The sequence below is a fragment of the Peromyscus eremicus genome, chromosome 9, assembly GCF_949786415.1.
Source record: "Peromyscus eremicus chromosome 9, PerEre_H2_v1, whole genome shotgun sequence".
NCBI classification, from domain to species: Eukaryota; Metazoa; Chordata; class Mammalia; order Rodentia; family Cricetidae; genus Peromyscus; species Peromyscus eremicus.
The window spans coordinates 46,343,720-46,371,537 of record NC_081425.1 but is presented as its reverse complement, the minus strand read 5'-3'; the positions used below and the strand labels follow the sequence as shown (position 1 = coordinate 46,371,537).

Below are 27,818 nucleotides of genomic sequence, written 5' to 3'. Positions count from 1 at the left end.
GTACTCCCACATACTTCTGCTCAAACTTGTTGATGCTAGTTTAAGTAATTATATAATTTGATTACGGATCAGATCAACTTATTAAATTAAGAGAAGGGGTGTGGCACCTGGGGCTGTTTCTATGTAAGTCTTATGTTAAAGACTTGTAAAGGTGAACTGCTTTTAAAACATACTTTCAAATTTGCTATGAACCTGGAGACAGATGATAAGCATCTATCTATACAAATTGATTAGTGTTACTGCAGTATCTAAGTTCTTGCTTTGTGACTGAAAAAACCAAAACTGATCGTTTAAATTATAGGTTTAATTTCCACAAGAAGGCAAAAGCAGATGGTCAACTGGCACCCACCCTACAATCAAAGCAGTTTTATCTTACATTCCTAAACAAGCAGCTAAACACTTTAAAATCCTAAAATACAACACAGGAATATATATATTAATCATAATGTGTTTGTTTTGAGACAGGACTCTCTGTGTAGCCCTGAAACTTGCTAATGAAATAATTTCCTACCATCTAATTTAACTGACCATGGTCCTCCCATATCACCTACGGGATTCTATCATACAAAGTGACTATACTAAGTAAGACCACAAGTGCTACATGGCTGACACACAGTACTGAGTTCAATACAGAGAGAAATTATGTCCAACTGGAGGATCACAAAGAGCTTTGCTGGAAACCCTGACAACTGGGAAGAGTTAGAGACGGTAGGGATGATAAGGGAATTGGAGGTGGCTGGAACAGTCATGGCAGTAGTTTTTGATAAGCCTAGACACTCTATTGTACTTGGAATTTTCAGCTCAGAAACGCAAACCACCAATGCCTAAGACTACACGGTCATGTTTGCAGTCTGTAAAGAGGACACACAAACTCATTCTACTGAGAGCCTGAATCACTCAGTCCTTCCCTTCCCTTCCCTAGGTCTGGGCATTTGTTCAACTCTTCTGTGGATGACAGGAGTAAAGTACCACTCAGCCGGCGTGATGGCACATGCCTTAATCTCAGCACTCAGGAAAGCAGAGGCAGGCGGAGTTCTGTGAGTCAAGGCCAGCCCGGTCTACAAAGTGAGTTCAAGGACAGCCAGGGTGGTTACACAGAGAAACCTTGTCTCAAAAGACAAACACTTAGATCTTTTCTAACCTGTCCAACTCTTTGGTCAGATTGGTTTATCCATTTCTGTTCTTGTTTTATAGCCAAAAGACTCTAATAAATATAATGGGAGCAGAAAGAAAATTAAGAGTAAATAAACAAAACATACCCCAAACACAGATTTGTAGGCTCCCAGTACCATTTTGAAGACTGGAGGGGAAGTGAATAGTTAAAGCTACCTCTAGCTTGAGCAAGCTGGATTACTAAGTAAGCAGGAAGGGTTTGTGTTAGCACTGGCACGTGAGCAATGAGATCAGCTAGGTTAGGAAGTCCTCAGGCATCCAGAAATTGGCTATTCATTTCCACAAGACTACTCGGGATCCATCTGCATGTGGACATCTTTGAGGACACTTCCAACTCCAGCTACAACACAGTTCAGTAAGCTAGTTACTAGACTTGGAGCTGATCTTCTAGACTTCTGAAGTGACTCTCACAAATCACTCCTGAGCCTACCATCTTTGAAGAGAACAAAAGAACTTCTACCAATCACATGCACCTAGAAGGTAAACGATTTCTAATATTTCCAGTAGTATCCTCTCTCTTCATTTAGTCCATTTTCCTAGCAGTTGTTCCCCCTGGGGATATCTGGGTGGGGTCACTTGGCACCTTAACAAACCATTTAAGTGAATTCAGTATCCCCTCTTTTTATTAAAAGGTGAAAGGTATTATTCATCATTAATTTGTGAGTTGATATTTTGATCTTACCTGACCTTCAGAATTTGAGATAATACATGCTTTCTTATAATACCATTCAAATCAACGTGTTGAGAATTCCCAATTTAAAATAAAAACCTAAAACTACAATTGAGAACTAGGCTCAGGATCTAATGAAGAACTCAACTTCCTCACTGACACATATTGCTCTTTTTCTTCATGGATGGAGAGAAAGAGGGATGGGAGGCACAGGCATGCACACAGATGCTGGTACCCTGCCTAAGAGGACCTGCCAGTGACGGGCTGGTGTGTAGGAGCAGAAAGGAAAGTGGTTGGTTAAGGGTATGAAAATTGGTATCAAATGTGTGAAGAAGTTTGGACAGTCCTGTCATCCTATAGACCATGAGCAGATTTTTTATCAAAGACTAACATGCTGTAAAATGTTTACAACCAACGTTGTAAAACTCCCACATTTGCATTATTTTAATCCCTTCTACAAAACTAAGTTCGCAAGTAATCGTCCCACTAGACTTGAGACAATCAATGATTAAGTCAACACAAAAATGTCTTAAACAAAGATGTGGACATAATGCTACAGAGACAATTTCTTTCAAAATTGCTTTCAAAAATGTAAAAGAGGCTGGGAAGGTGGTTCAGTGGGAAAGCACTGGCGCCATGCGAGCACGAAGAGCCAAGTTTCAACAGGCCTATGTAAACTAGGTGAGGTAGTCCATGTATATAATCCCAAGGCAAGATGGGAGGCAGTGACAGGAGAATCCCATCAATAGCTTGTTGCACACAGTGGTGAACAAGAAAAGAAACTATTTAAAACAAGGTAAAAAGCAAGGACCAACATCTGAGGTGGTCCTCTGTGCTCCACATATGATCCATGGTATGTGAGCCCTGACACATACAGGCACTAGTACACACACACACACACACACACACACACACACACACACACACATACACACACACATATACACACAAGCACATGCATCTAAGGGTAAGAATCCAAGCCAGATAGGCAGAGCAGCCTGCCTGTAGTCTCAGCACTCAAGAGGCACAGACAGGAGAAATCAGCAGCTAGCTGGCCTAGCCCAACTGGTAAGCTCAGGTTCAGTGCCTCAGTAAACAAAGTAGAGTGAGGCAGAAAGACCCAACACCAATCTCAGGTATATATGCACGTACACACACACATGTACCCATACATGTAAATACCTTTGTGCACACACCACACACATACAAAATAAAGCAAATAAAATCTAGGAACAAAACAGACTTAGAAAAATAAATGCTGTTTTTATATGCAGGAATACTTTGTTGTAGTAACACGGGGGCAGGAAAGTCACTGTAATGCAGGACAGGCTGAATATCTATACTCAAAATACATGGGGACAGAAGTTTAGACTTCTATGGATTTGAAATATGCATAAGTTTTACCAGTTGAGCACTCCTAATTCAGAAATCCACAATGCAAAACTTCAAAACCCACTTTGGATTTCAGATTTTAAGTTTCACAAACACTCAACCTATGGTTTGTATTAGGCCCTGATTAAAGGAAACTATCTAGCTATAGCAGCTCTATTTGAAATTAGAGGGTACTGAATTCCTTAGGACTGGAGTTATAGTCAGTTGTTACCCATCATGCGGGCACTGGAATTGAACTTGGCTCCTCTGGAAGTACAGCCAGCACTCAAAACTGCTGAGCCATCTCACTAGCCCCAAATAACTCTTGTAATTAGCAACAGTAGTTGAGCTCTCTGATTTTCAAGATAGTATTAAGTATGAAGAGTTAGTTCTTCCAACTACAGGGGTTAGACCCCCTTTGAGAGCCCTGATTCTTGGCTACCATGAGGTAAGTGCCATGCTTTCCACCTCATCTTGGCCCAAAGCAGCAGAGCTAGCCAAGCACAGGCTGAAACCCCTGCAACTGTGAGCAAAAAGAATTCTCTCCTTTCTTAAACAACCAAGCAAATAAAACCCAAAACAAATAACAAAAACCCAACCTACTTTAAGTTAAAACCCCTTCTTAGGCAGGGAGTGGTGGCACTTGCCTTTAATCCCAGCAGATCCCTCTGTTCAAGACCAGCCTGATTCCAGGACAGCTAGGACTGACTACACAGAGAAACCCTACCTGGAAACAAAACAATAGATAAGACACCTCCTCAGAGCACCATTTCCTTAACTGCTGGTTCTTCTGGTTGATATCAGCTTGCCCCTGGGGAGTTTTTCAAGTGTGCTGGACTCCCACGCCCTGCTTCAGCTGTGCTGTAGGAAGGAAGGAAGGGAGGGAGGTGGTGCTCTCGGGGCACGTGCTAGTTTATACTTTAGGGCAGCAGCCAGCTTTCCTTCGTTCAGTGTCTCTCTGCTCACTGTCTTTCACTTCATCCCCTAAACAGTCTCCTGTCTTGATTTTCCTGAGATATGAAAGGAGTGTCTCAGAGTTGCTTAAAAATGACATCAATTTCAATAGTCATCATTATGTAATGTCCCACTAAGGAAACAAAATGCTGGCATTAATTTTTGGCAAGCCAATGACTTCAAGACAATTTTAGAAATGTTAAATGTGAAAAAAAAAATGTTAGTGAGACTTCTCCATCCCTAATCCACTACACACAAACTTTATGAAAGTGTTCAAAATCACAATTCATTTAGAGATAGTAGATGTGGCTATTAACACAAAATAACTACTTCTCAAAGAAATAGTGAAACTTGACTTTGTCACAGAGAACCACAAAGATGAGGTTTGTACAACGTTCTAACTTTAGAGCCAAGCCGATGACTGACAGATGTTTTGCCAGTCGGGGTAAAATAAAAACTTTAAGTGGCCACACTTAGAAACAAGGAGCTGGTGAGCTGGCTCATCAGGTAATGGTGTTTGCTACTAAGCTTGATGAGCTGAGTTCAAGTCCCAGGATCCATAGGATCCCGAGGAAGGAGACAGCCAACTCTCATAATTGTCCTCTGAGTGCTGTGGCCTGTATGCCCACACACATCACATACCAAATAAATACTAAAACAAAACAAACTCTTCATTAAAAATATTTTTAAAGTTTAAATTCTACTTATGAAACCTAAGTTTTATTGAAGAACTCATCTACAAAGTATACACAGTAGAATAAATAAGATTTAAAAGCTGTCAAGATTGTTTCTGTAAGCAAAAAGGTGGAATGGAATTTTACCCGATCTTCTCAGCTAGTCTGTCATTTTTATTTGTTCTTTTGATAAAACACTCCTGTTTTCTGTACTCTTAAAAGAAGGCTAAAAAATTTGCCCAAGTAGCCACACACCCCTTTGGCTTCCGTGGAGAAGAGTACTGCAAAAGTCATGTGTGAGTGTTCACGAGGCAAGCACGACACATCCACATGCTCTTCTGGCCAGAGATTATGTTCAGTGAGTTCTAGAAGGTTCTGGTCTTCAGCATAGCTTATGTGATGCTGTGGCCCGTTAGCCGACACTGTCCTTGCGTTAGTAAGATGAGTTCTAGATACACACAATTCAGATGAATTTTATATTTCAAAATGCAACTAAACTTTGACATGCAAACAGAACTAGACTCACATGGAAAAAACCTTGATTCAGTGGTGTTTTATTTTTTAATACACGAAAGGGCTAATATAAAATATTCATAGGGAATAGCAGTATGAAAGCCTCTCACAGCCAATGCTTTAACAGGAGGCTATGCAGAAACAAGCCACATGTCAAAACGAGAAACTCGGCTTGTGAGGGAGGGCACAGTGAAGTCACAGTCAGCGAGGTACCGAGGAGATCAAGTACAAACTGACAGCCACGGTCACTTTCCCTTCTCTTTCTAAGCTCACGGGAACTCACCATCTCAAAGAACAAGGAACACAAGCAAATGTGCAAAAATAACCAAAAGATCTGGCACGGGTGCAGAACGTGGGGTCGGGGTGTCTTTCTATTAATGGAAGCTCCTAAGACCACTGCAACTTCCTGAAATGCAGTGTCTGGATCTCATGGAAGAGGGAATTGCTGAGTCTGGGGGCACTGGCCTCTCCTTGTATCTGTCAATCAACATACAAAACATTAAAAGTTGGTAGAAAAGATGTGAATTCCTCCCATTATTAGCCTAGAATAAATTCTGTCTTCTATAGACAGTAAATGAGTATTACCTCAAATGGGAAGTCTTGCTAGAATCTGGTTAGGCATTGGGCCTATTTCACTATAGGAAATGCTTAAACCAACAATCCATTTAAATTCTTGAAGTTGCTCAACGTTTCTTTTTGTAAGATTCATGATTACAGTGTTGAAGAGGTTATCTTTCTATATTGTTTCTTCCTTCCTTCCTTCCTTCCTTCCTTTTTAAATTTTGAGCTAGGACCTTACTATGTAGCCTAGGCTGGCCTTGAACTCAGGATCTTCTGGCCTCAGCTTCTGAGTGCTAGGGATAAATAAGGGCATGTACTACCATGTGTGATCCAATCCAACTCTTATAAAGAACTCAGGTCGTAACAAAAGAGGGGGCTCTACTCTTCACAATGATACTTCCTGCCTATGGAGTTAGCTGGAGGTCAGAGACACCTAGGAGCCAATCTTCATATATTGTTTAGTCTCTCATAACAGAATCACTAGACTGACTAATTCTACTTTGTAGCTGTAGTGAGGCAGAGAAATAAGTCACATAAATAGGGACTATCACTGATTGTTACACAAGTACTATTTTATAGTTTTAGAGCTGACTGACTACCTACAACAGGTATCTATCACAGATAATACAATTCCAAGAGTCCACAAGAAGAAGCCAAGCTGGCAAGTGTACCACAGGCAGCAAAGATCAAAGGAAGCTGTAATTCCATGACTGTAATCATCTGGCTAAAATGGCAGTCATATGGATAAGGCGGCATCTACTGGATACCAGTTTCTTTTTTAAAGATGCAAGATGGCAGACAAGACACAAAAGGAAAGTTCTGTGGATTCATATACCATCAGAGGACTTCAGTCACAATACTAGTGGCAGGCCCGCTGGCAAACACACCATGCCACCACAGTGAAGTGAGGAAGTGTTCTGGGTAAGAGGCACATGGTAGATGAGTCCTTGGACTGTATCCCAGCAAACCTGGAAGCCAGGTATCAGAGCTGCAATCCCAGCACTGAAGAGGCAGAAGAAGGGGGACTACCAAGACTCTGAGGACTGGGTAGGTTAGAGTGAGACTGTCACAAAAACAAAAAATTAAATAACACAACACAGAAGGCAAGACGGAAGAAACAGTGCTCATGAGTGGTGATGAAATTCTCGCAGCAGAAACCACACGGGAACTTTCAGGTAGAAGACAGCAGACCTGCCTGTGCTCCCACCTGCTCACCACCCCATGGAAGCCCATTTTCTAGCAGAAACAGTAGCAAGGCTGTCCAGTAAAGGTGTCTACAGACAGGCTAAGGAAGTACAGCTACACCAGGAAACCTAGCCCTAAAATATGACCATACTGTATTGATTCTGGTGTCCTGTTGTTGGTTCACAAAAAAATGGATTGTACATCTCTTGTTGATGTTATTCACTTGTAATAACAAAAACTCCATGATTTCCAAATTTGTACCCTACACCCAACTATTCAGTTGTTAAAATAAGTCAAACCATAGAAAAGATTTGATTCTAAAACACACTCTCTCCTTCCCCCCTTACACACACACACACACACACACACACACACACACACACACACACACGCACGCACGCACGCACGCACACATTATGCATGCACCCGCTGTCAGATTGTAAAAGCACACTCTTCTTAAATGCTGCAGGGCTGAGAAGGACACGTTAGTTTATGGCTTTCGTCAAAGCAAGGTGCAAAATCCCAGGAAAAAACTAAAAGATCTCTGGAATGCAATTTTATCTTCGGTAGAACAGAGAAGGTGAATTTCACCATCAGCTAAAAAGTGATTATGTCTTAAATTTCTAGCCCAATTTCAATTAGCTTTTGATAACCTTGGTATTAAATGTTAAATTCATTATCTACTAGGAGATACAATTTTTAAAAATATCTAATAAAAAATTAACCCTGTTTACAGAAAGTAAAAGTTGGACATTTTAAAAGGAGAACCTATTCTAATACCTTTAACAAGACACACATAATTTAAAAATAACCACTAATGCATGGAAATATAAGTGACTTTCATATTAAAGCCAAAGTCTTACTCTTAAGAACAACAGAGTTCCTCAGGGTAATTTAGTACACAGGCTGCTCAACTAATAAATGCTGGGAAACACCCAGACTTCGGGCCCTTGATTTCAGGAGTATAAACTCAGAATCATGAAATGTTCTGGAAGGCAATTTTAGGGATAGAGGAACAGGGAGGCATTCCACTCACTATTCTGTCACTCTGTGAAAGAACAGACAAAACCTAACTGGCCTATGACACTCCTACGGAGGAGGTATTTAGAATCTCCATTTCTCCATTTTCCCAACACAAATGCATGCTATGGCTACAGTATCCTCTGTAGTAGCCCAAGACTGTTGAGCACTGACGTAGGCATAAGGGGAAACAAGCTTATGGATTTCCCATAGGAAATCTTAACCAACAAAATGTGAATGAATACTACAGAGACAGCCTACATGATTTTTTAAAATTTTGGAGTAAAAAATAAATAAAAAATAACCTTCTGTGAAAAGAAGCTATGCTAATTTAAAAAAAAAAACAACCTTTTGTGAAAAGAAGTTATGCTAATTTTTTCTCATTTAACAAAGAGACCCAAATCCAAAAGACACAAATTCAAATGCAGTGTCACAACAGTTAGCTTAAATATTTTTGTCTGGGTCTCCATCACTGAAAACAGTGGACTTTCATAGGAGAAAATTCTATATGGGCAGTTTCTTTCACCTCGGGTTTCAACACATGGCACTTTCCAAAAGGTGGCAATAGAACTCAGTATTAGCCTTGCCTGACTAAGCTGTGACTTAGACCTCTCGAAATGGAGAGCAATCCCCATTTACTTGGAAATGAAAGCAGAATGGCGATGTACCTGGCAGAGGAAAGCGAATTTACCCTGAGTATCAAGTCTTCCTTCCTCTGAGAACAGACACAGAAATCCCTCCCCGACACAGTTAAATGCAAATCCTCTCCTCCTCTTACTCCAGAAGCCCCTGCACGCAGAGCTGACAAGGCGCCACCTACTGCAAAGCCAGCTGCCAGCGCAGCGCTGCTGCTGCTGCCAGCATTTCATCGCATCGCCAGCCTGGGACGGAGAAAGGCGTGCTTTCCTGCTAGTGTTCCCTTTTTAAAAGCAAAGACAAAATCTCCAAGCCAAGAAGAACAGGCTGAAATAGGATCTTGAAAATGGAGCGTAAACTCATCAGAAGAGAAAAAGAAAGGGAGTATGAAGGCAGGCACAACAGCCTGGAAGATGCTGAGCAAGGCAAGAACTGCAAATCCACACTGATGACCCTCAACGTTGGTGGATATTTATACATTACTCAAAAGCAAACCCTGACCAAGTACCCAGACACTTTCCTTGAAGGTATTGTCAATGGGAAAATTCTCTGTCCTTTTGATGCTGATGGCCATTACTTCATAGACAGGGACGGGCTCCTCTTCAGGCATGTCCTAAACTTCCTACGAAATGGAGAACTTCTATTGCCCGAAGGGTTTCGAGAAAATCAACTTCTTGCTCAGGAAGCAGAATTCTTCCAGCTCAAGGGGCTGGCAGAGGAAGTGAAATCCAGGTGGGAAAAAGAGCAGCTGACACCTCGAGAGACTACTTTCTTGGAAATAACAGATAACCACGACCGTTCACAAGGACTGAGAATCTTCTGTAATGCTCCTGATTTCATATCAAAAATAAAATCTCGCATCGTCCTGGTGTCCAAAAGCAGGCTGGATGGGTTTCCAGAAGAGTTTTCTGTGTCGTCAAATATCATCCAATTTAAATACTTCATCAAGTCTGAGAATGGCACTCGACTCGTACTAAAGGAAGACAACACCTTTGTCTGCACCTTGGAAACTCTTAAGTTTGAAGCCATAATGATGGCTTTAAAGTGTGGTTTTAGACTGCTGACCAGCCTGGACTGCTCCAAAGGGTCAATTGTTCACAGTGATGCACTTCATTTTATCAAGTAATTACCTGTCTCACGAACAAAGGCAACAAGCATGCAGCCAGCAAGCTTCAGAAGCCACAGAATCAAAGGCGTCCCAAACAACGTGCCCAGCTAGCTTGTCCCAGAGCCCGGCTGCTAATCAAGTACTGTGAGCTAACGGTATGTAAATCTATCACTAAAGATGTCCTTCTCTGGGGTGTTCTGCCATCACACTTCCACCTCCGGTGAAGCTGTGGTCTTCTACACTGTAAATAAAGACAATGCTTTTGCTATTTATTTTTTGTCCCTTAAGCTGTCTTTCAATGTCTTGGGTACTTGCATCTATCATTCACTATAGCAAATGTTAACAACATACAGTTCAAAAATCCTTTCTACTTACAGAAAAAAATCTACAAAGAAGCTGAACTGATAAATAAACATGGAGAGCAAAATAAATGTACAGAGCTACTTAAAGCAGAGTGACAGTGAATCAAAATGGGATTGTAAAATATATTCGAGCTGCTGATTTGACTTTTTAAATAGCAGGCACAAAAGCTTTATTACAGCTCCTGTATTTCATACTAGAATTATGGCTAAATTGATATTTTGCTGAAAATTCCTAGGAAACGGCTTGATAACAATAAAAAATAATAAAAATCACTGCTAGCTTCTTTGCTTGTATTAATGATTGTAATAAAAGTTACATGTGTCACTTTAAAAACAAATAGTGCCACTTGATGATTGTGCATGATACTCTGCACTGATGCAATCTATAGCACTTTACTGGTCCGGCAAGGGACAGAAATTAACGACTGTACTTCCCGGCACACTGCGCTCCAGCAAGGCCTGGGTAGCATGGTCCCAGCTGAGTACACGGTGTCAAAATGGAAGAATCCATTTTCACAATCACTCTATCTGCTCAGTTTTCAAGCTCAAAATATTAAATGAACGTTAAATCAACAAACTCTTACAAAACAGCTTTACTGGTCCTTTAAAAATCTATTATGTAAAAAGACCTTCAGAATCTCAAAACCCAACAAAGTCAACACCAACTACTACTCAATTTCTGTTATGTCATACTAAAAAATACCTGTTCAGAGTTGTGCTGATTTGTTTCTATTTCGGGCTAATATTTAAAGAAATTTCAAACCTGACTATTTGAGGACTCATCTCCCTGCTGTCCTCTACATGTGAGTGCACACCTTGCCTACCTACTCTGCAGAAGGCACCTTCACCACTCCTGTGGTTTCACCACATCACTCCTATGGTTTCTACGAACAAACTGTCTTAAATTTAAAATAAACAAGCTGGGAGCGGTGACTTATCCTTGAATCCCGGCAGTTGGGAGGCTGCGGCAGGAGGATTACCACAAGTTTGAGGCTAGCCAGGGATACTAGATGAGACTCTCTCAAAAAAGACAAAGGAAAAAAAGAAAAGAAAAAGGGGTGGGGAAGCAACCTTTAAAATAACTATAATTCAACCTTAATTATAATAAACCAACAAAAAACTGTTATCTTGGCTGAGCTTACGTAGTTTAGCATATATTCCAACATCTTGATTACATATATAATTTAGAATAAAGTTCAATATTAATTAATGATTATTAACTATAACTGACTCTGACTTACAAGATCTAAGGTAATATAAAAGTTGCCCGTACAGACTATAAAAGAACCCCTTAAAAGCTACTGTGCAAACACAGCCCTTCAAAAACACTCAATGTAAACTACAACATTCTCTGATGTTACACTAAGAAAAAAATGCTTTTCCTAAAGTACCAAATATTCATAATAAACTATAAATGGCTTAATCAGGACTTAAAGGGATTATTAAAACAGGAACAAACAAACAAACAAACAATGATTTGCCAGTGGCTACTACTTAGCTGTTTACATACCTCCTCAGACTCTGAGCTGACTTTTCCTTGCCATTTGGATTGGTAATGAAAAAAACTGGTAGTGATTTCATGTCCGAGTCAGGTTTTCTCTATCAAGATCTCACTCCAGATAATAAAGACACACTGACAATCTGTTAGAGGAGATGCGGCTGAACAAGTCTCAGAACTGCAAAGGCTTCCCATGACTTCATGAGAGAATTTACCTTTCATAACGAAGTTACTGCTGCTGTTATGAACCACCAAAGGAATCAGGCACATGTTTATGTAGCTCTTTAGATGAATATTCATATCTGGATTTAAGTCCTCAAACTTTAAGGCATAACAGTAATTACATCAATCAATAGTGCACAAGAAAACAAGACTACATCGGTTACCCTTACACTTCTTTAGAAATGTACCTTTGCAAATTCAAAATGAACTGTATATTGATGCAAGTGCTTAAATGTTGTGCTGTGGGTAAAAGTATCTAGTTTTAAATTTTAGTTTTCTAGCAACATTTACAAGGATCTTCACTCAAGGTATCCTCCTGAGAGCAAAGCTTTCCCGACAGTTTTGTTTCAACGAGTGTGGAAGTTCTCTCTTAAAAGCAAACCTTCCTAAGAACTGATAAGCACCTTTGTAAAGGAAGGTGGGAACGGGCATTTACTGCAGTTACCAGGACCTACACATACGTTCTCCTGTTATTTAGAACGAGCCCACACAGTGATTCTAGCACCCAACTTTAAATTATGACAAACAAAAATGTACTTATGGCTTTCTGCTGTGTTTTAAAGTATCTGTGCAGCATGAAGAATAAATGAAACACAAGACTTCAAATGACACAAAGTCGATGACTTACTGGCCCAGCCTAATGACGAAAATACTGAATAAACCTGTTGCGGTGTTTCTGGTATAGTTTTAAGTGCTACTTTTGAGGCACTACTAACAAAAAGGTAACATTCAATTAAGTTCTTGTTGTCTGGTTTTTGTTTTGAGACAGGGACTTACCCTGTAGCCTAGCCTGGCCTCAGACTCCTGAAGACCCTCCTGCCTCGAGCTTCCTAGAGCTGAGTTCCAGGTATGAGTGACCAGGACTGCCTTGATGTGTTTTACTATATGCAAATATCACGCTATGTATCTCAATCAATCCTCACACAAACGGACAGTCACTCTTTACTTCTCACAGATGACAGAGAAAGAAGGGTTAAGAATCCCATCCTACTTCAAACACAGTTATCAAGAGCTGAAGTCCACAGCCCAAATTTAGTGGCTCCAGATGCAGCAAGGAATGCACATGTGAACAAGGCCACTCAGGTCCCCAGTACCTAACCAGGAACCTAGCACAAAACAGACATTTACAAACTCCATGTGAATACAGAATATCAGATACAGTCTTACTTGTACACGTTAATAATACAAGTATTCTTGTAAAATGTTAAGTGAAAAATTGAATTTTGGAACAGCAAATAACATTTTTAATGTCATGTCATGTCATTTAAAGAACATGAGGTGAATCATTCATCTCATAAGACTAAAGAATACCCAAAATTTGTCTATTTATGAATCTAAATTTTTTACATATCAGGTTTGCTAAAAAGGTTAGTTTTAGAACCCACATTAACTGTATTATGAAAAATATTTTTCTTATGTTGTGAGCAAAATATGCTAAAATGAAATCCTTCAGAGTTCTGGACTCATATTCTATTAACTTCTACAAACTATCTTAGAGGATACTGAGTCCATCCTTACTCCTTTCAAACTTTTACTGTCCTGGCGATGAAGTTTCAATGGTAAGCTCTGTAAATGCCTCTACTTCACGGACTTCCAGGCAAAGCACTTATAATCTTAGCCAGTGCAAGGGCATCTTCCTAATCACAAATATCAGCCATGGAGAAGGCAGGGTTGCTAAGTTAGGCTTTCTATTCAGACATAAATGGAACACAGAACTTTTAATAAACGTATGTTTGCTTATGCAAAGAAGTGAAATATATTAAGACAAAAATATAGGAAAAAGAGACTTCATTTTATTATTAAAAACACACATGATTCCTGGATGAAGACGGAAGAGGAGGAGGATTGGGGGTGGGAGGAGATGGGGAAGAGGAACTGGGAGGAGAGGATGGGAGAGAGGCTGTGGCCGGGATGTAAAATAAACAGAAGAATTAAAAAATTTTTTTTTTCCTTCAGACTATCTTTCTAGCCCTATATAAAAATATACAACAAAAGAAGTTAGCATTATCTTATTAACATTTTTAAATTCAGTGGGAACAATGCAGATGATAAAGCAATCTAAAAGCTATGCCTATTTAATGAGTTATGAGCAAATACCTCACAATGCAAAGGTATTGGCTGAGGTTAAAATTAGTGTCTGAGTCATAATGATCATGCTCGTAAGCAGAGATGTAACACGGACCATCCAACACAGCTTGTAACTCAGAGAATGTATGTGTACAGCTCTGAAACACACGACTTCTTCTGTAGCTGGCTTCCTAATCATATTTTGTTAAAGCTATTATTAAAATCCATTTGCTCTGTCAACAAACACAAGGGGAAAGTAATAAATAAGCACTTGCTGGGCACAGATACATCTAAGATAAAATCTAAATTTACCTGAAATAATCTGTGAGAGGTAACAATATTCATCTTTTCTTGACAAAAACACATAATTGGTTAAAGTGTTTCTATCAAACAAGTCACTTAAATGTATCTTGCACACTATTATGTTATCTATATTTAACTAAACTCCTCTGCCACGTTAAATGTGTATATCTTGGGCTGAGGATGACTCTGGCAGAGGGCTTGCCTAGCATAAGCAAGGCCCTGGGTTTGATCTCCAGCACTGACTGTAGGGTGTGTGTGTGTGTGTGTGTGTGTGTGTGTGTGTGTGTGTGTGTGTGTGTGTAACTGAGGCATTATGTATGTGAAGTACTGAATTAGACATTAAAGAATGGCAAAAACAAAAAGGGAAGTCTATTAGATATCAAAGAATGAGGCAACTCTACTATATTCTTTTACAACACCATGACAGATTTTTCCAAGTGCAGGACCCTAGTACATCTGGTCACATATCAAAACAATTTTAATAATTACCTACAAAGATCTACTTAGTTTCTTAAAATTTCTTTTTGATGCTAGCTTCAACTTTATACAAGTAATTTTGATTAATATCCTCTAGGATACTAAGCACAAATTCTTCTACATTAAAGTATGAAATTGAGCTAGCCTCCTGATTTAATTTTAATTACACTCCATTGATTTTGCTTCCTTATAACAGATGTTCATTAACTCTTTTTTTAAGAATTTTTAAGAAATGCTGAATAACTAATTTTAATTTCAATACTTCCTTGAATTTGAATCTTTCATCATTTAATTTAGTTTTACAAATAACTAAATGATTTTGCATTCACTTTAGGTATGTCATTTAATGACTCTTTTAAAAATTAAGTTATGACTGAAGATACTGTGATCTTACATCTTGATAAACTCATTTTGATTTTTCTCTGTATTTTTTACATACATATGTGAATATTTTGAAATGAATTCTTATATTTTTAGTGGACAAAAAATATATATGGTATATAACACGGTGTATTGAAGTATGTGAGCACTGTGGAATGGCTAATGGAACTAATTAATATATATACTGCCTCACATATCTTTTTGTTGTGAAAACACTTTAAAGTGTACATTATTAATTATAGTTAACATGCTGTAAAGTGTTTAAAAAGTTAGTAGGGATAGCTTACAAAACAACAAAACAGAAAACACAACCACAGGAATTTATGAAATGTGTGCCTGTTACAATACAACCTGAAAACACCACACTGAGATTAGTATATAAAATTCAGTGACCTTGAAAACCAGGACACATTAAAATGTCATTTTGGTCTCCAGTTGTATTTCCTTCCCCTTTGAGTCTCAATAAAAATTCTGGAATCTGAGTATAAGATGACCTGAGTGTTGGCAGAATGTACTTAATGAGTAAGAAAAGGGAGATTCTACTATACTGCTTGCAGAACAAAAGCATTAGTGTGTATAAAAGAAATAAAAGTCACTAACGGTGTTGAAACAGCAAACTGCTATGTACAGCTTTGGCAGTAGACAACGGCTACTATGTATTGTCAAACTCAAAGGCTATCTATGTATGAAATAAAGTCATTCCTAATGTTCATTCTGGAAGAAATGTACACTCATCACTATGCTACCAACACCAACTAACTGTTTGGTACCACACTGTCTCTTTAACCACAGGACAGAATTTTAAAAACTCAAGCACAATTACTTTTAATTCATTTTATTTTTAAAAGTTGTATTATAGTTTTACTTATATGTACATGTGTCAGTGAGAGTGAATGCTGAGTGTGTGTGAGTGTGAGTGTGTGTGTGTGTGTGTGTGTATGCGTGCACTGACAGAAGCCAGAAAGGCATTTCAAATCCTCTGGAGCTACAGTCACAGGTGGTTGTGGGCTCCCTGACTTGGATTCCTCTAGAAGGAAGTGTTTGTTGTAGAATTTTAAGATGTGTTACATTTGTTTGTGCTATGGAACATTTGTTTTAATGATGCAAAGACGTGTTGCATTCTTTTTTTTTTTTTTTTTTTTTTGGTTTTTCGAGACAGGGTTTCTCTGTGTAGCTTTGCGCCTTTCCTGGAACTCACTTGGTAGCCCAGGCTGGCCTCGAACTCACAGAGATCCACCTGGCTCTGCCTCCCGAGTGCTGGGATTAAAGGCGTGCGCCACCACCGCCCGGCCGTGTTGCATTCTTTTACGTTGCATTTGTTTAACTCTGTGAAGCTGTTAAAAACAACAACAACAAAAAAAATACTTTGTCTAAAATACCTGATCTGTCTAATAAAGAGCTGAATGGCTCCTGCCTAGGAGAAAGGATAGGTGGGGCTGGCAGGCAGAGAGAATAAATAGGAGGAAGATCAGGAAGCAAGAAAAGATCAAGAAACGAGAAACAAAGGGGACAGCTATCCAGCCACCCAGCCACAGCCAGACACGGAATAAGAAGGATATACAGAAATAGAGAAAGGTAAAAGCCCAGAGGCAAAAGGTAGATGGGATAATTTAAGTTAGGAAAAGCTGGCTAGCAATAAGCCAAGCCTCTGTGTGATTTAGCTGGGAGTTGGGTGGCAGGCCCTCCAAAAGAGCAAAGAATAAAAGAGTGAAAAACAACCAACAACAAGTGTTCTTAACTCCTGCATCACCTCTCTAGACTCTTATTTTGTTAAAATAAGTATATTAAACAGCAGCTTTTTCATGATAAGTTCAAGGTAGAAAAGGGAGTTGAGGATTTCAAAACCCAAGTAGGATTTACCAATCCTGCATAAAGTTAAAACCCCTCAGAAGCTAATTGTTTTCCAACAAGAGAACCATGACCACCTCACTCACTCCTGCAGAGGTCATGTCTGGTTGTTTCAAGTATCATGGCAGTATGGGGTACAGAGCACATTACATTATAAAAGATCGCTCTTCTGGGGAAAGCATGTGAATTAATCCAAACAAGCCAGGAAAAGTAGGAGGTGCAGTATTAGGCACAGCCGTAAATATTAAGCATTGTCTTTTTTGCTCCCAAGGCAAGCATTTTTTTTGGGGGGGGGTATTCTTTAGCAAGTGGGTAACATATTAAACTATACTTTTCCAGCACTTTTTAGCAAAAAAAAAAAAAAAAAAGCAAAGAAGTTAAAGAGCTGTTTTGCAGACAAAATAATTTCAGAAAATATTTAGCTTATTAATGTGACAAAAATTGTTAATATTTATGTTCATGTTTTTTTATTAAAAATATAATAAAAGTAATTTTAATTCAAAAGAGATGCAACCTTGCAATTCCACTGGAATTGAATAATTTTTCATATACCCCTTTTGCAATATATGTCATTATAATTTGATTCTGTATAAAAGATAGTAAATACCAACTTTTCCTTAAAAGACAAATATGTATAATCACTTAATAGCATAAGTTTTTATTCCTTAAAACTGACAAATATGGGGCTGGAGAGGTAAGCTCAGGGGTTAAGAACACTGGCTGCTCTCCCAGAGGGACCGAGTTCAATTCCCAGCACCCACATGGGGCTCACAACAACCTATTATGGGATCTGATGCCTTATTCTGTATTACAAATAAAGTACTCATCTACATAAACAAACAAATAAATAAGCCTTACAAAAACTGACAAGTATGTGTTAATAGTCTTCCTAAAATGTGCATACTAATGTCAAAAATTAAAACAACTCCCATAAGAATCACCATGTACAAAGGATTTTAAAGTGTATTAAACATGCTGCAACTTTCTGTCCCAAACAACCAAACTTCCTTTTCCATTTTTTCACATAAGCATTGTCTTTTTCAAAGTACTGAACATGACAGTCTCCAAAGCTAAGGAAGAGACTGCTCATTACTTCCCAGAACCATCTTCTTGTCCTCTGCTAGGAATCTAACTCAACTAGGTTAAACCTGTATTTCCTGCTGTTCTAGGGTTGGGAGGCTCAATAGGTTGGCCATGGCCTCATGTTTTTACTGATGGCATATAGGCATAGATGACTTGTAATATGCTCCTTAAAGAGGAGAAAGGCCGCTGAGTCCTCTGCCTTTTTCCTCTTGCCTCTATTTTACCAACAAGAGTCAGACATGATGGGTAAGTACAGCACTCATGCTAGAAACCATGAGAACAGAAGCTACAAGCCAACAATGGCAAGAGGCAGCTGATGACCGAAGCAGGGGAGAGAGGACTTATCTTAGAATTCCATCCATCAGAGTGGGGAAATGTATCGGAAGTCACTGATGCCTCGAGATGCTGGTCAGTCCATTCAATCTGAAGTAGCCAAAGGCTTCAGCACTCTTATTTTACAGAAGAAACAGAGACCCACAGACAAAGACAACTTGTCCAGTCCTACAGCTGGCAAGCAACCTTTAAGCACCAAGTTCTTAGTCACTCCACAATACTGCCTTCAGACTAGTCACGAAGAACTGAGTGAAAAACCTGACCAAGAACACGAGGCTTGCAAATGTCAAGACAACACTGGAGGAAGGTCAGGACCTCTGTTCACTAGATCAGGTCAGGCCTTAGCTTTTATAATAGGAATTCAGTTTGCCTTGATAAGTATCCTGAAAGACAAATGAGGGCAAAGAATCCACTTCCGACTGGGGCCACAACTGCAGAAGGAAGAGAGACTAGGCAGGATGAGAAGTCTAACCAGGGATTGGAGAGATGGCGCAGCAGTCACAGTGCTTTGCTACTCGTGCCCAGGACCAGAGTTCAACTCCCAGTACTCACAGCAGGTATCCTCCAACCACCTGTACTTCCAGGTCCAGGGGATTTAGCCTTCTCTTCTCTTCTGACCTCCATGGCGCTCGCACAAACACACGCACGCAAGCACGCACAACAACAACAACAACAACACCTTAAAAGGCTGGAGAGATGGCTAAGTGGTTAAGAGTACATGGTGCTCTTGCAGAAGATTATGGGTTCAATTCCCACCACCCACATGGTGGCTCACAATCATCTATAACTCTAGTTCCAAGGGATCTAATATCCTCTTCTGACCTTGGCAGGCACCAAGCGTGCATGTGGCACACAGACATATATGCAGGCAAGAAATTCATAAATAAATCTTAAAAAAAAAAAAAACTACAACAAAAAAACCTCTGAAAATAGTAAGTCTAGCCACGAAAGGAAAGAAACCATTGCAAAGCAGGCAAATTTTTCCATTTATACACAGAATCATCTCTGGATTAAGTTGAGAAGAAACAACTACAACTGGGAATAACTATGAAACTGATCTCTAAAACTCAATTAAAAATTCCTTCATGGAATGTGAGTAGAATACCTTTAATCAAAGGAAGGGAGGAAAAGGTATGTGCCAAGTAAAGCCAAGAGCAATGCTACAGATCGGAGATACAGTAAATTTCATGTAATGCCTCCATTTTGTGGTAGAGGAGAATTACTGAGGTAGAGGAAAGGGGATACAATTCTGTATCCTTACAGTATCAAGGATTTTTAAAAAATCCTTCATAAAGCACTTTGAATGCAGTTTCACAGCACTCCGTAGAATAAAGAATACTGAATGCAAACACTGAACTAGTAAGGGCTAGAAACAGCACAGAAGGCACAGAGAAAGCTGCACTGAGGGCTGCCTCTATAGACAAGGTGCCAAGGGGCAGCGCAGTGGGGCATCCATGCGGTCCCTGTCGGCCTGCGCAGTTAGCTCCAGTTTTCCAAATCAATCAATTGTAGTAAGTGATTCAAACAATTAGGCATCCAATAACATGTCAACAGAAACATCAAGAACAGAGACATCTAGATTTTGCACATATAAAATACAAGGGCACTGATGCTAAAATCTACATAGGCTTTTTAATTAATTCATTTTTATTTGCATATGAGTGCATGTGTATATAAGTCAGTCCTTCTATCATGTAGGTCCCGGGGATTGAACTCAGATCTTTAGGCTTGGCAGCCATCTTGCTGGCACCAGGTAGTGCTTTGTTTTGTCTGCAGCCAACCTTATCCCTAGGTCCCAGTGCAGAGGACACAGGGCCCATGAGCAGCAGAGCTCGCTGTGACAGCCTTCTGGGTCAGCTCCCACCATAAAAGGATGGAAGCTAAATTTGACTTGACTGCAACCAGGCAGTGTTTTTCAAAATGCAGGCAAAGGAGAGAAAGGGAGTAGGGGAGGGAAGGGAAAAAGGTGAGGGGAAAGGGGCAGAGGATGGGGATAGAGGGGGTATCTAAAAAACAATGGTTGGAATGGGTTTAAGACTTAATGCATTAAAGGAATCACCCACTCATCTACAGGTTAGTGGATTCTCTGTTAAGTTACTTCTAAACATATAGTCATTATTTATAAATAAAACTATTGTTATTTTAAAAGCCTTATTTTAAAGCCACCCAAAAGACAAATATCTTTAAATCATTTGAAGGCCCAAATAGAAAAATGCATGTAAAGAGACAACTAGAAACAGAAAGCATCTTAAAATTAGGAAAACTAAGAAATGGAAGGCAGGAGCAAAGACCAATAAAAGCTGGGGTATGGCCTCGACCTGGGCACCTTTAGTTTCTAGTCACCTTGAATTATTAAATAACCAAGGCACAATAAAGACTGAACAATGTTGTCATTCTGATGGGCTCAAGGGGGAGGCTTAGTAGCCTCGTTCTGATCAATCTCAGGACAATGACAGTGCCAACTGATCACACACCCTTCCCTTACAAATAACAGTAGATCACTATTACATTTTGTTGTAATTTAAGACGTTCCAAAGAAATTTTTTTTTTTTTTAAAGGGTTTCTCTGTGTAGTTTTGGTGCCTGTCCTGGATCTGGATCTGTAGACCAGGCTGGCCTTGAACTCACAGAGATCCGCCTGCCTCTGCCTCCTGAGTGCTGGGATTAAAGGTGTGTGCCACCACCGTTCAGCAGAAATTCATTTTTTAGACCCATGTTTTAAAAACAGCTACAATAGACACTTATTTAAAATTGTCTTCACAGCCCAAGGCTCTTGCCTGTCGAAAATTCTAGCCTACATCACCATGGGCTACTATTACATATGTAGAAGAATAACGTGCGGTGATAAATATGAAAACAAAAGAATTCTGAAAAGTAGGAGAAAATGCTATTTACATCTACTCTTCATGAACTCCTACCATGCACTTTGGTTAATACTTGCTAATTCTACCTTCAGTTTACAGATGGTGAAACTGAAGTCTAGCAAAGAGCAAGCCAATGCAGATCCCAGTGAGTAACGAAGTTCTGACTCAGCAGTCAGCTTCAAAGCCTACTCTCTACAATAGACACTCTCCCTACCTACATTCTCTCCCTCCCCTTTAAAAAGTAGAATGCTGTTTCTTACCTCCACCCCAACTCCATTTCTGAAACAGTATTTACCTGCAATATAATTCAGAAGTAAAGCAGTCCACCTAATAATTGTTTTTAAGAGCATTAGGGAAAAAATGGCCACATATGAGTAATAGACACATTTGAAGTATTATTCTTCATTCAATCCCCAAGTCAAAAATTCTTAACTAAGTTTTTTCACTCTGATTTATTGTCTGATGGTTAGTGTTTATTGTCCACTTGACAGAATCTAAAATCATCTGAGAGATGGGTCCCTGGCTGTACCTGCAGAGCATTATTTTCATTGTATTGAGGTGGGAAGAACTGGCCACCGTGGGTGGCATCATTTCCTGGCTGGGGTCCTGGACTGTGTAAATGGAGAAAGGTAACAGAGCAGCAGCATGCATTTATCACTCTCTGGTTCCTGATTGTGGATTTGATGTAACCAGCTGTTCAGGCTTTTGCTGTCTTGACTTCCTCACTATGATGGAGTATCCACAGTGAACTATCAACTAAAATAAATCCTTTCTTCTTTAAATTGATTTTGTTAAGAGTATTTTGTCACACCTATAAGAATAGAAACTAAGAAAGCTACTGTGAATAGGCCAATAAATTTCAAGCTGCCACTAGCTGAAATAAGTAACTCTCCCTTCATTAGGGCAGCCAGTGAGGAGAGAAGGAGAAGTGTAAAGACAACAGATTCCATGGTTTACGACCTTGGGGTTTGATGGCTATGTGTGATAAGGACAAGAAGTCTGACAATTCATTCACTCATTCATTCATTCATATTCTCTCTTTCTATGTAGTATGCGGCAAAAAAAAAAAAAAAACAAGACTCCTTCAAATCAACTCCTAAAGAAAGCACTAAGAGATAAAAATTAATTAAAGCAACAGAATAATTTATGAGAGCTGCCAAGTATAAGAAACCTGTAGAAATAATTAACGGTACAGTCCATTTGAAACAAAACTTGAGAAAATAAAAACAATCATTTTATATGTTCTAAATAATACAGATCAAATTAGATCAGAGCTCATAACTAAGAAAAAATATACATATTTAAAACTGGATTTTAACAGCAATAAATAAACAAACAAACAAACAAACAAACAAATAAATAAAAACAGTAAGTATGAGAAAAGAAAAAAATCAGTATGGTTCAGTAAGCCAGGCAATTCTTCAACAAACAGACAGCTTGGGAAAAAATATTTATGACCAGCTGTAATTCTGCTTGCAGAGCAAAAGGTGTGTGTGTGTGTGTGTGTGTGTGTGTGTATTCAACTATGTGGATATCAAGTCTCACAGTAATATGAATGATTACCTAACTTCAATTTTATGGCATAACAAAGAATGGTTAAGCTTCTTTGTGTGGTTGCAGGTGCCTGTGGTAGGCTGTCTCTGGAGATTATGGTAAAAAATAATAATTCCTTCCAGGGCTGAAGAGACAGCTCAGTGGGCATAGCAAGCATTAGAACCTAAGTTCAAGTAAGCAGGACACATGTACAAAGCCATACCCAGCAGCATGCCCGTGTAAGGCCAGGGATGGCAAGGCAGAGAAATCCCTGTGGAACTGGCCAGCTCTCAGCTCAGGGAGAGACCTTGTCTTCAAAAACTGAGGAGGACAGGTATAAGGAAGACACCCAGCATTGACCTCTGGTCTCCACGTGCACACATACACAGCTCCACCCCCACATACACACACCAAATAAACAAATGTAAAGCAAGAAAAAGAAAGGGGGGGGGGTCAATCTACTTTCCTAAGAAATTCCTGCACAATGAATCTCATCTTGCTTAATGCCTGCTTCTTGAAGGGCCTGGATTAAAAAATCCATTTGGTATGAATTTAGAAAATAATTATTTGCTAAATAAAATAATTTAATGAATTCCCTTAGAGCATTTTCCTCTGTTTTAGTTTTAATATTTTAAACTTCAGAAAAACACTGAGAATAATAAACAGTTATGTGCACCAAACCTATACTGGACTAAATTCAACACATTCTATGCGTGATACAACTTAGATATAATTTCCCAGGAAAATGCCTGCGAATTCAAAGTACAACTGCTCTGCTCCACTCCCCAAATTCACAGGCACTAAGACAACAGGACAATTAGTTGTTGAATTTCCCAGGGTTTTGAATAATAAAAATGAGAGGGGATTACAATAAATAATCTGCAGCCACACACAAAAGGGGGAAACCCAGAAAGGAAGAAAGTAAGAGAAAGAAGTGGGGGATTATTTCCTTCTGGAATTGGGCTGGCCCTGTGACTAGATGAAACTAAACAACTGCAGCTGAAAAACCCTACCTACCCTATGATGCCAGACACAGATGTTGGGTTAGACACTCAACACGGAGAAAGTACTGCAGAGCACGAAGGAGGACCAAGGTACCCCTGCAACACTGAACCTGACTGTGAGTGAGAAAGTCAAAAGCAGCACCGTAGCCAACTCAAAGCTGGGTGCAGATGCGTGATAAACTCACAGACCTCCCAGCCTAATCAGATACCCACACATCCATGGGAATGTTGCATCATTTATTTTTAAGCTCCATTTTGGTGTGTTTTCTTACCCAACAATAAACTGCTGAAACGGTGATAAGAACTGGTAATGATTTCAAGTGGCTAGTGGAAGTAAGGCAAGTCCTATCTGGAGGAAAGAACTTTGATGTCAGAGATTAGAATTCTCAAATACAGACTATGAAATAACTATGTTGTGAGGAACACAGTAGTAATCAGCTAAGACATCTAGAAACTCTAAAAACACAATAGACAGAATTTAAACATCATTGGATATGATTAATACCTGGCTCGACGTAAGTTAAAAAAATCATTCAGTAAAGCTAGAATATGAAACAATAAATTTTGCTGAGTATATAGCATGGGGGAAAAGCAAAAAAAAAAAATTAGGATATGCAGAAGACATAATGAAACAACTGAGCATATGTTTAAGACATTTGTTCAGTCAGGATTTCAGAGGGAGGATGAAAAGTAGAGAGCAGAGACGACACTTAAAGCGATGTCTGAAAATGTCTTGTGTTGAAGAAAAACAGCAATCCACAGGCACGAAGCTCAATGATTCCTACGGGGAAGCTTAGAGGAGCAACCTATTCACATACAAAAACTACCCTATTGAAACTGTAAGGTATCAAAGATAAATCCCAAAAGCTTTCCATGTCCAGGAGCTGATGAAGGATTCTTTTCCTCTGGGACCATAAGCCAAAATGAACTCTTCCTTAAGTTGCTTTTGGTCATGGTATTTATTCTATCACAGCAACAAAAGAGGAATTAACACAGTGCCAATCACAAAAGACTAAATACTGTGATTCTACCTGTACGAAGTTTCCAGAATGGATAACTACAGTACAGACAGTTAAGGGGTGACTGCTAATGATAATGTTTTTAATAAGATGAAAATGGTCCAAAATGGGATGTTGTGACAGGTGTACCACTGTAAATACACGAAAACTAGCAAATTGTACCCTGTAAGAGTGAAATGTGAATTACTGTTTGCTGTGGGATGTCCTGTATGCTATAAATATACATTGCTATGATTGATTGATAAATAAAACGCTGATTGGCCAGTAGTCAGGCAGGAAGGATAGTGTAGGTGGGACAAAGAGGAGGAGAATGCTGGGAAGTGGAAGGCTGAGTCAAGGAGACACTGCCAGCCACCGCCATAAGATGATGTTAAGATACCGGTAAGCCACGAGCCACGTGGCAACTTATAGATTAATAGAAATGGGTTAACTTAAGATGTAAGATCTAGATAGCGAGAAGCCTGAGCCATTAGGCCAAACAGTTTAAATAATATAAGCATCTGTGTGTTTATTTGAGTCTGAGTGACTGCCAGCCAGGGCGGGACTGGAGATAACTCCAGCTACAACTGTTTAATAAAATTACACTAGAAAAAGTAACATAATGCAAATATACCTTTTCTTTATAACCACTAAATAATGTCAAACTGATCTATAGGTAAGATTGGGATTATGAAAAACTGAGAAATTCAAAGTCAGGAAGCTTCCACTCTAGAGCTAATTATCCCTAAATATTACTCTTTGGAATGACTTGGGGAGGAGAATCCCTGAGAACCCGAAACTAAAGTGATTACTACAAGGTGAGAGATAGAACCCAGATTTGCTCTCACAAAATCCAGATAAGGCAGATATGAAAGAGGTAAACCATTAACAATGAATGAGCCATTTATCATTAGTGTGTAAAGGTAATGGCAGAATATGGGGAGTTTATAAATATCCTCTATTCTATATTTAAATTTTCTATGTAAAAAAATATAACTATACGTGGCAAGCTTACAAAATATTAACAGTACTATGAAATTAGTTTTACAAGAAAGATACCTATGTTTCTACAGAAATGATATAGACAACGATTTTCACATAAATCTGACTGCTGAAAAGCTTACATAGCACTTCAGTAGCCACCACAACAAAGCAGAGTTCTTTAGAATGAAAGTCTTACCACTTATATATGATCAGGTTCCACATGAAGCTCATCAAAAATGATTCTTACTACTTATTTTTTTTCTTTTCTTTTTATTAAGAGATTTTTCTATTCGTTTTACATATCAGTCACGGATTCCCCTGTCCTCCCTCCTCCCACTCACCCCAACCCACCCCCCATTCCCACCTCCTCCAAAACAAGGTCTCACCTGGGGAGTCAGCAGAGCCTGGTACATTCAGTTGAGGCAGGTACAAGCCCCTCCTCCCTGCACCAAGGCTGAGCAAAGTGTCTCAGCACAGGCCCTAGGTTCCAAAAAGCCGGCTCATGCACTAAGGACAGGCCCTGGTCTCATTGCCTGGGGGCCTACCAAACAGTTCAAGCTAAACAACTGTTTCACTTATCCAGAGGGCCTGGTCCAGTTAGGGGCTTCTCAGCTATTGGTTCACAGTTCATGTGTTCTCGCTAGTTTGGCTAGTTGTCTCTGTACTTTTTCCAATCATGGTCTCGATATCTCTTGATCATATGATCCCTACTCTCTCTCGTCGATTGGACTCCTGGAGCTCCACCTGGGGCCAGGCCATGGATCTCTGCCTCTGCTTCCATCAGTCACTGGATGAGGGTTCAGTCATGACAGTTAGGGTGTTCGGCCATCCAATCACCAGAGTAGGTCAGCTCAGGCACCCTCTCTTATAAGAGCCAAGTAAGCCTAATAGTAGTCAGTCAGACAAAATCTCAACATACCAACTAAAATTAGCTCCAATGAAGACTAGTAATTACAAATGGAAGGACCTAAACTGAGTTATTAATAAAGCTATTGTTTCCACTGAAGAGTAACTAGAAACAATCATCATAAATGCAGACATTTTTACAAAAGCATCTAAAACAATTTTAGAATCACAAATATCCAGAGATAAGGTAGCTGAGGTACTGTGCACTGCCTGAAAGAAGCCAAGACAGAGTCCTGTAAGACAGACTATCCATTAGAATGAACAAAGACAATGGTTGCCTTTGGACACTTTTCCCACAAATGTGAGAAACATTCCTCAATCTTCAGAAGAAACAAGATGAACTATATATCATACAGGATGATATCTGTAGCTGTGTAACAATTAACTTCAGAATGACACTGGATTTGTCTTTTATATGAAAGTGGTAGCCCCAAACCATGGTGGAATCAAGTGCTGAATGTTGTTTCTCTCTTCTCCCCAAACCTTTACTCCAGTAGCACTTCTCAGTATTTGGAGATGTTGAGACCACAGCACCAACCTCCTAATTTGTGAAGCACCAATCTTCTGCACTCCCCATGCCTTTTCAGAGACTTCACAGTCTTCAGAAGCACCATTTTCCTTAGGAGGCAGAGCAGCTCGACTAACTCCTGGATGTGTCACATCTTTCACTCTGGCATGGTCAAGTTCCTCACTCTCTCACTCGTTGGAAATGCCACTTCAGTATGCAAGAGGCTTTACTTGCTGGTGTGAAGCACTGATGTGCTGGACGCTCACAGACACTTTTCTCCTTCACCCAATAGAATTCTGCTGGGTTGGTTGGTTGGTTTGTTCCCTTCTCTTTTGCTTCCACTAAACTTCCTTTCCCATCATCTTCTATAGTCAAACCCCTGGACAACAGGAGCCAGGTCTCTTCAAAAGTTTTCAGGCTAGCCAATCCCTTTATTCTCACCTTTTTATTTTTCTCCCATAAGCTGTCATTCTAGTCTCAAAACGAGTCTCTCAGGTGTCATCTCAGATGAGTTTGGGAATACCAACTCCAGGCTGTCATGTATTTAGAATCTCTATATTCCGCAGCTTTCTGAAATAACAAC

At 39.5% G+C, this 27,818-nt stretch overlaps 2 protein-coding genes and 1 non-coding gene across 5 annotated transcripts in view; 1 reads left to right on the top strand and 2 right to left on the bottom strand.

The window, feature by feature from the left end:
* Gtf2f2 (general transcription factor IIF subunit 2) overlaps positions 1 to 27,818 on the bottom strand; it is a 129,551-nt gene that overhangs the window by 61,131 nt on the left and 40,602 nt on the right. The gene's annotated exons all lie outside the window — the stretch shown is intronic.
* Kctd4 (potassium channel tetramerization domain containing 4) lies at positions 8,991 to 10,020 on the top strand. The gene has a single exon (XM_059273313.1). The coding sequence runs from the start codon at positions 9,104 to 9,106 to the stop codon at positions 9,881 to 9,883; it is 780 nt and encodes a 259-aa protein (XP_059129296.1). The 5' UTR covers positions 8,991 to 9,103; the 3' UTR covers positions 9,884 to 10,020.
* LOC131920203 (small nucleolar RNA SNORA5) lies at positions 20,204 to 20,339 on the bottom strand. Its single transcript, XR_009381549.1, has one exon. It is a non-coding gene; the product is annotated as a small nucleolar RNA SNORA5 (small nucleolar RNA).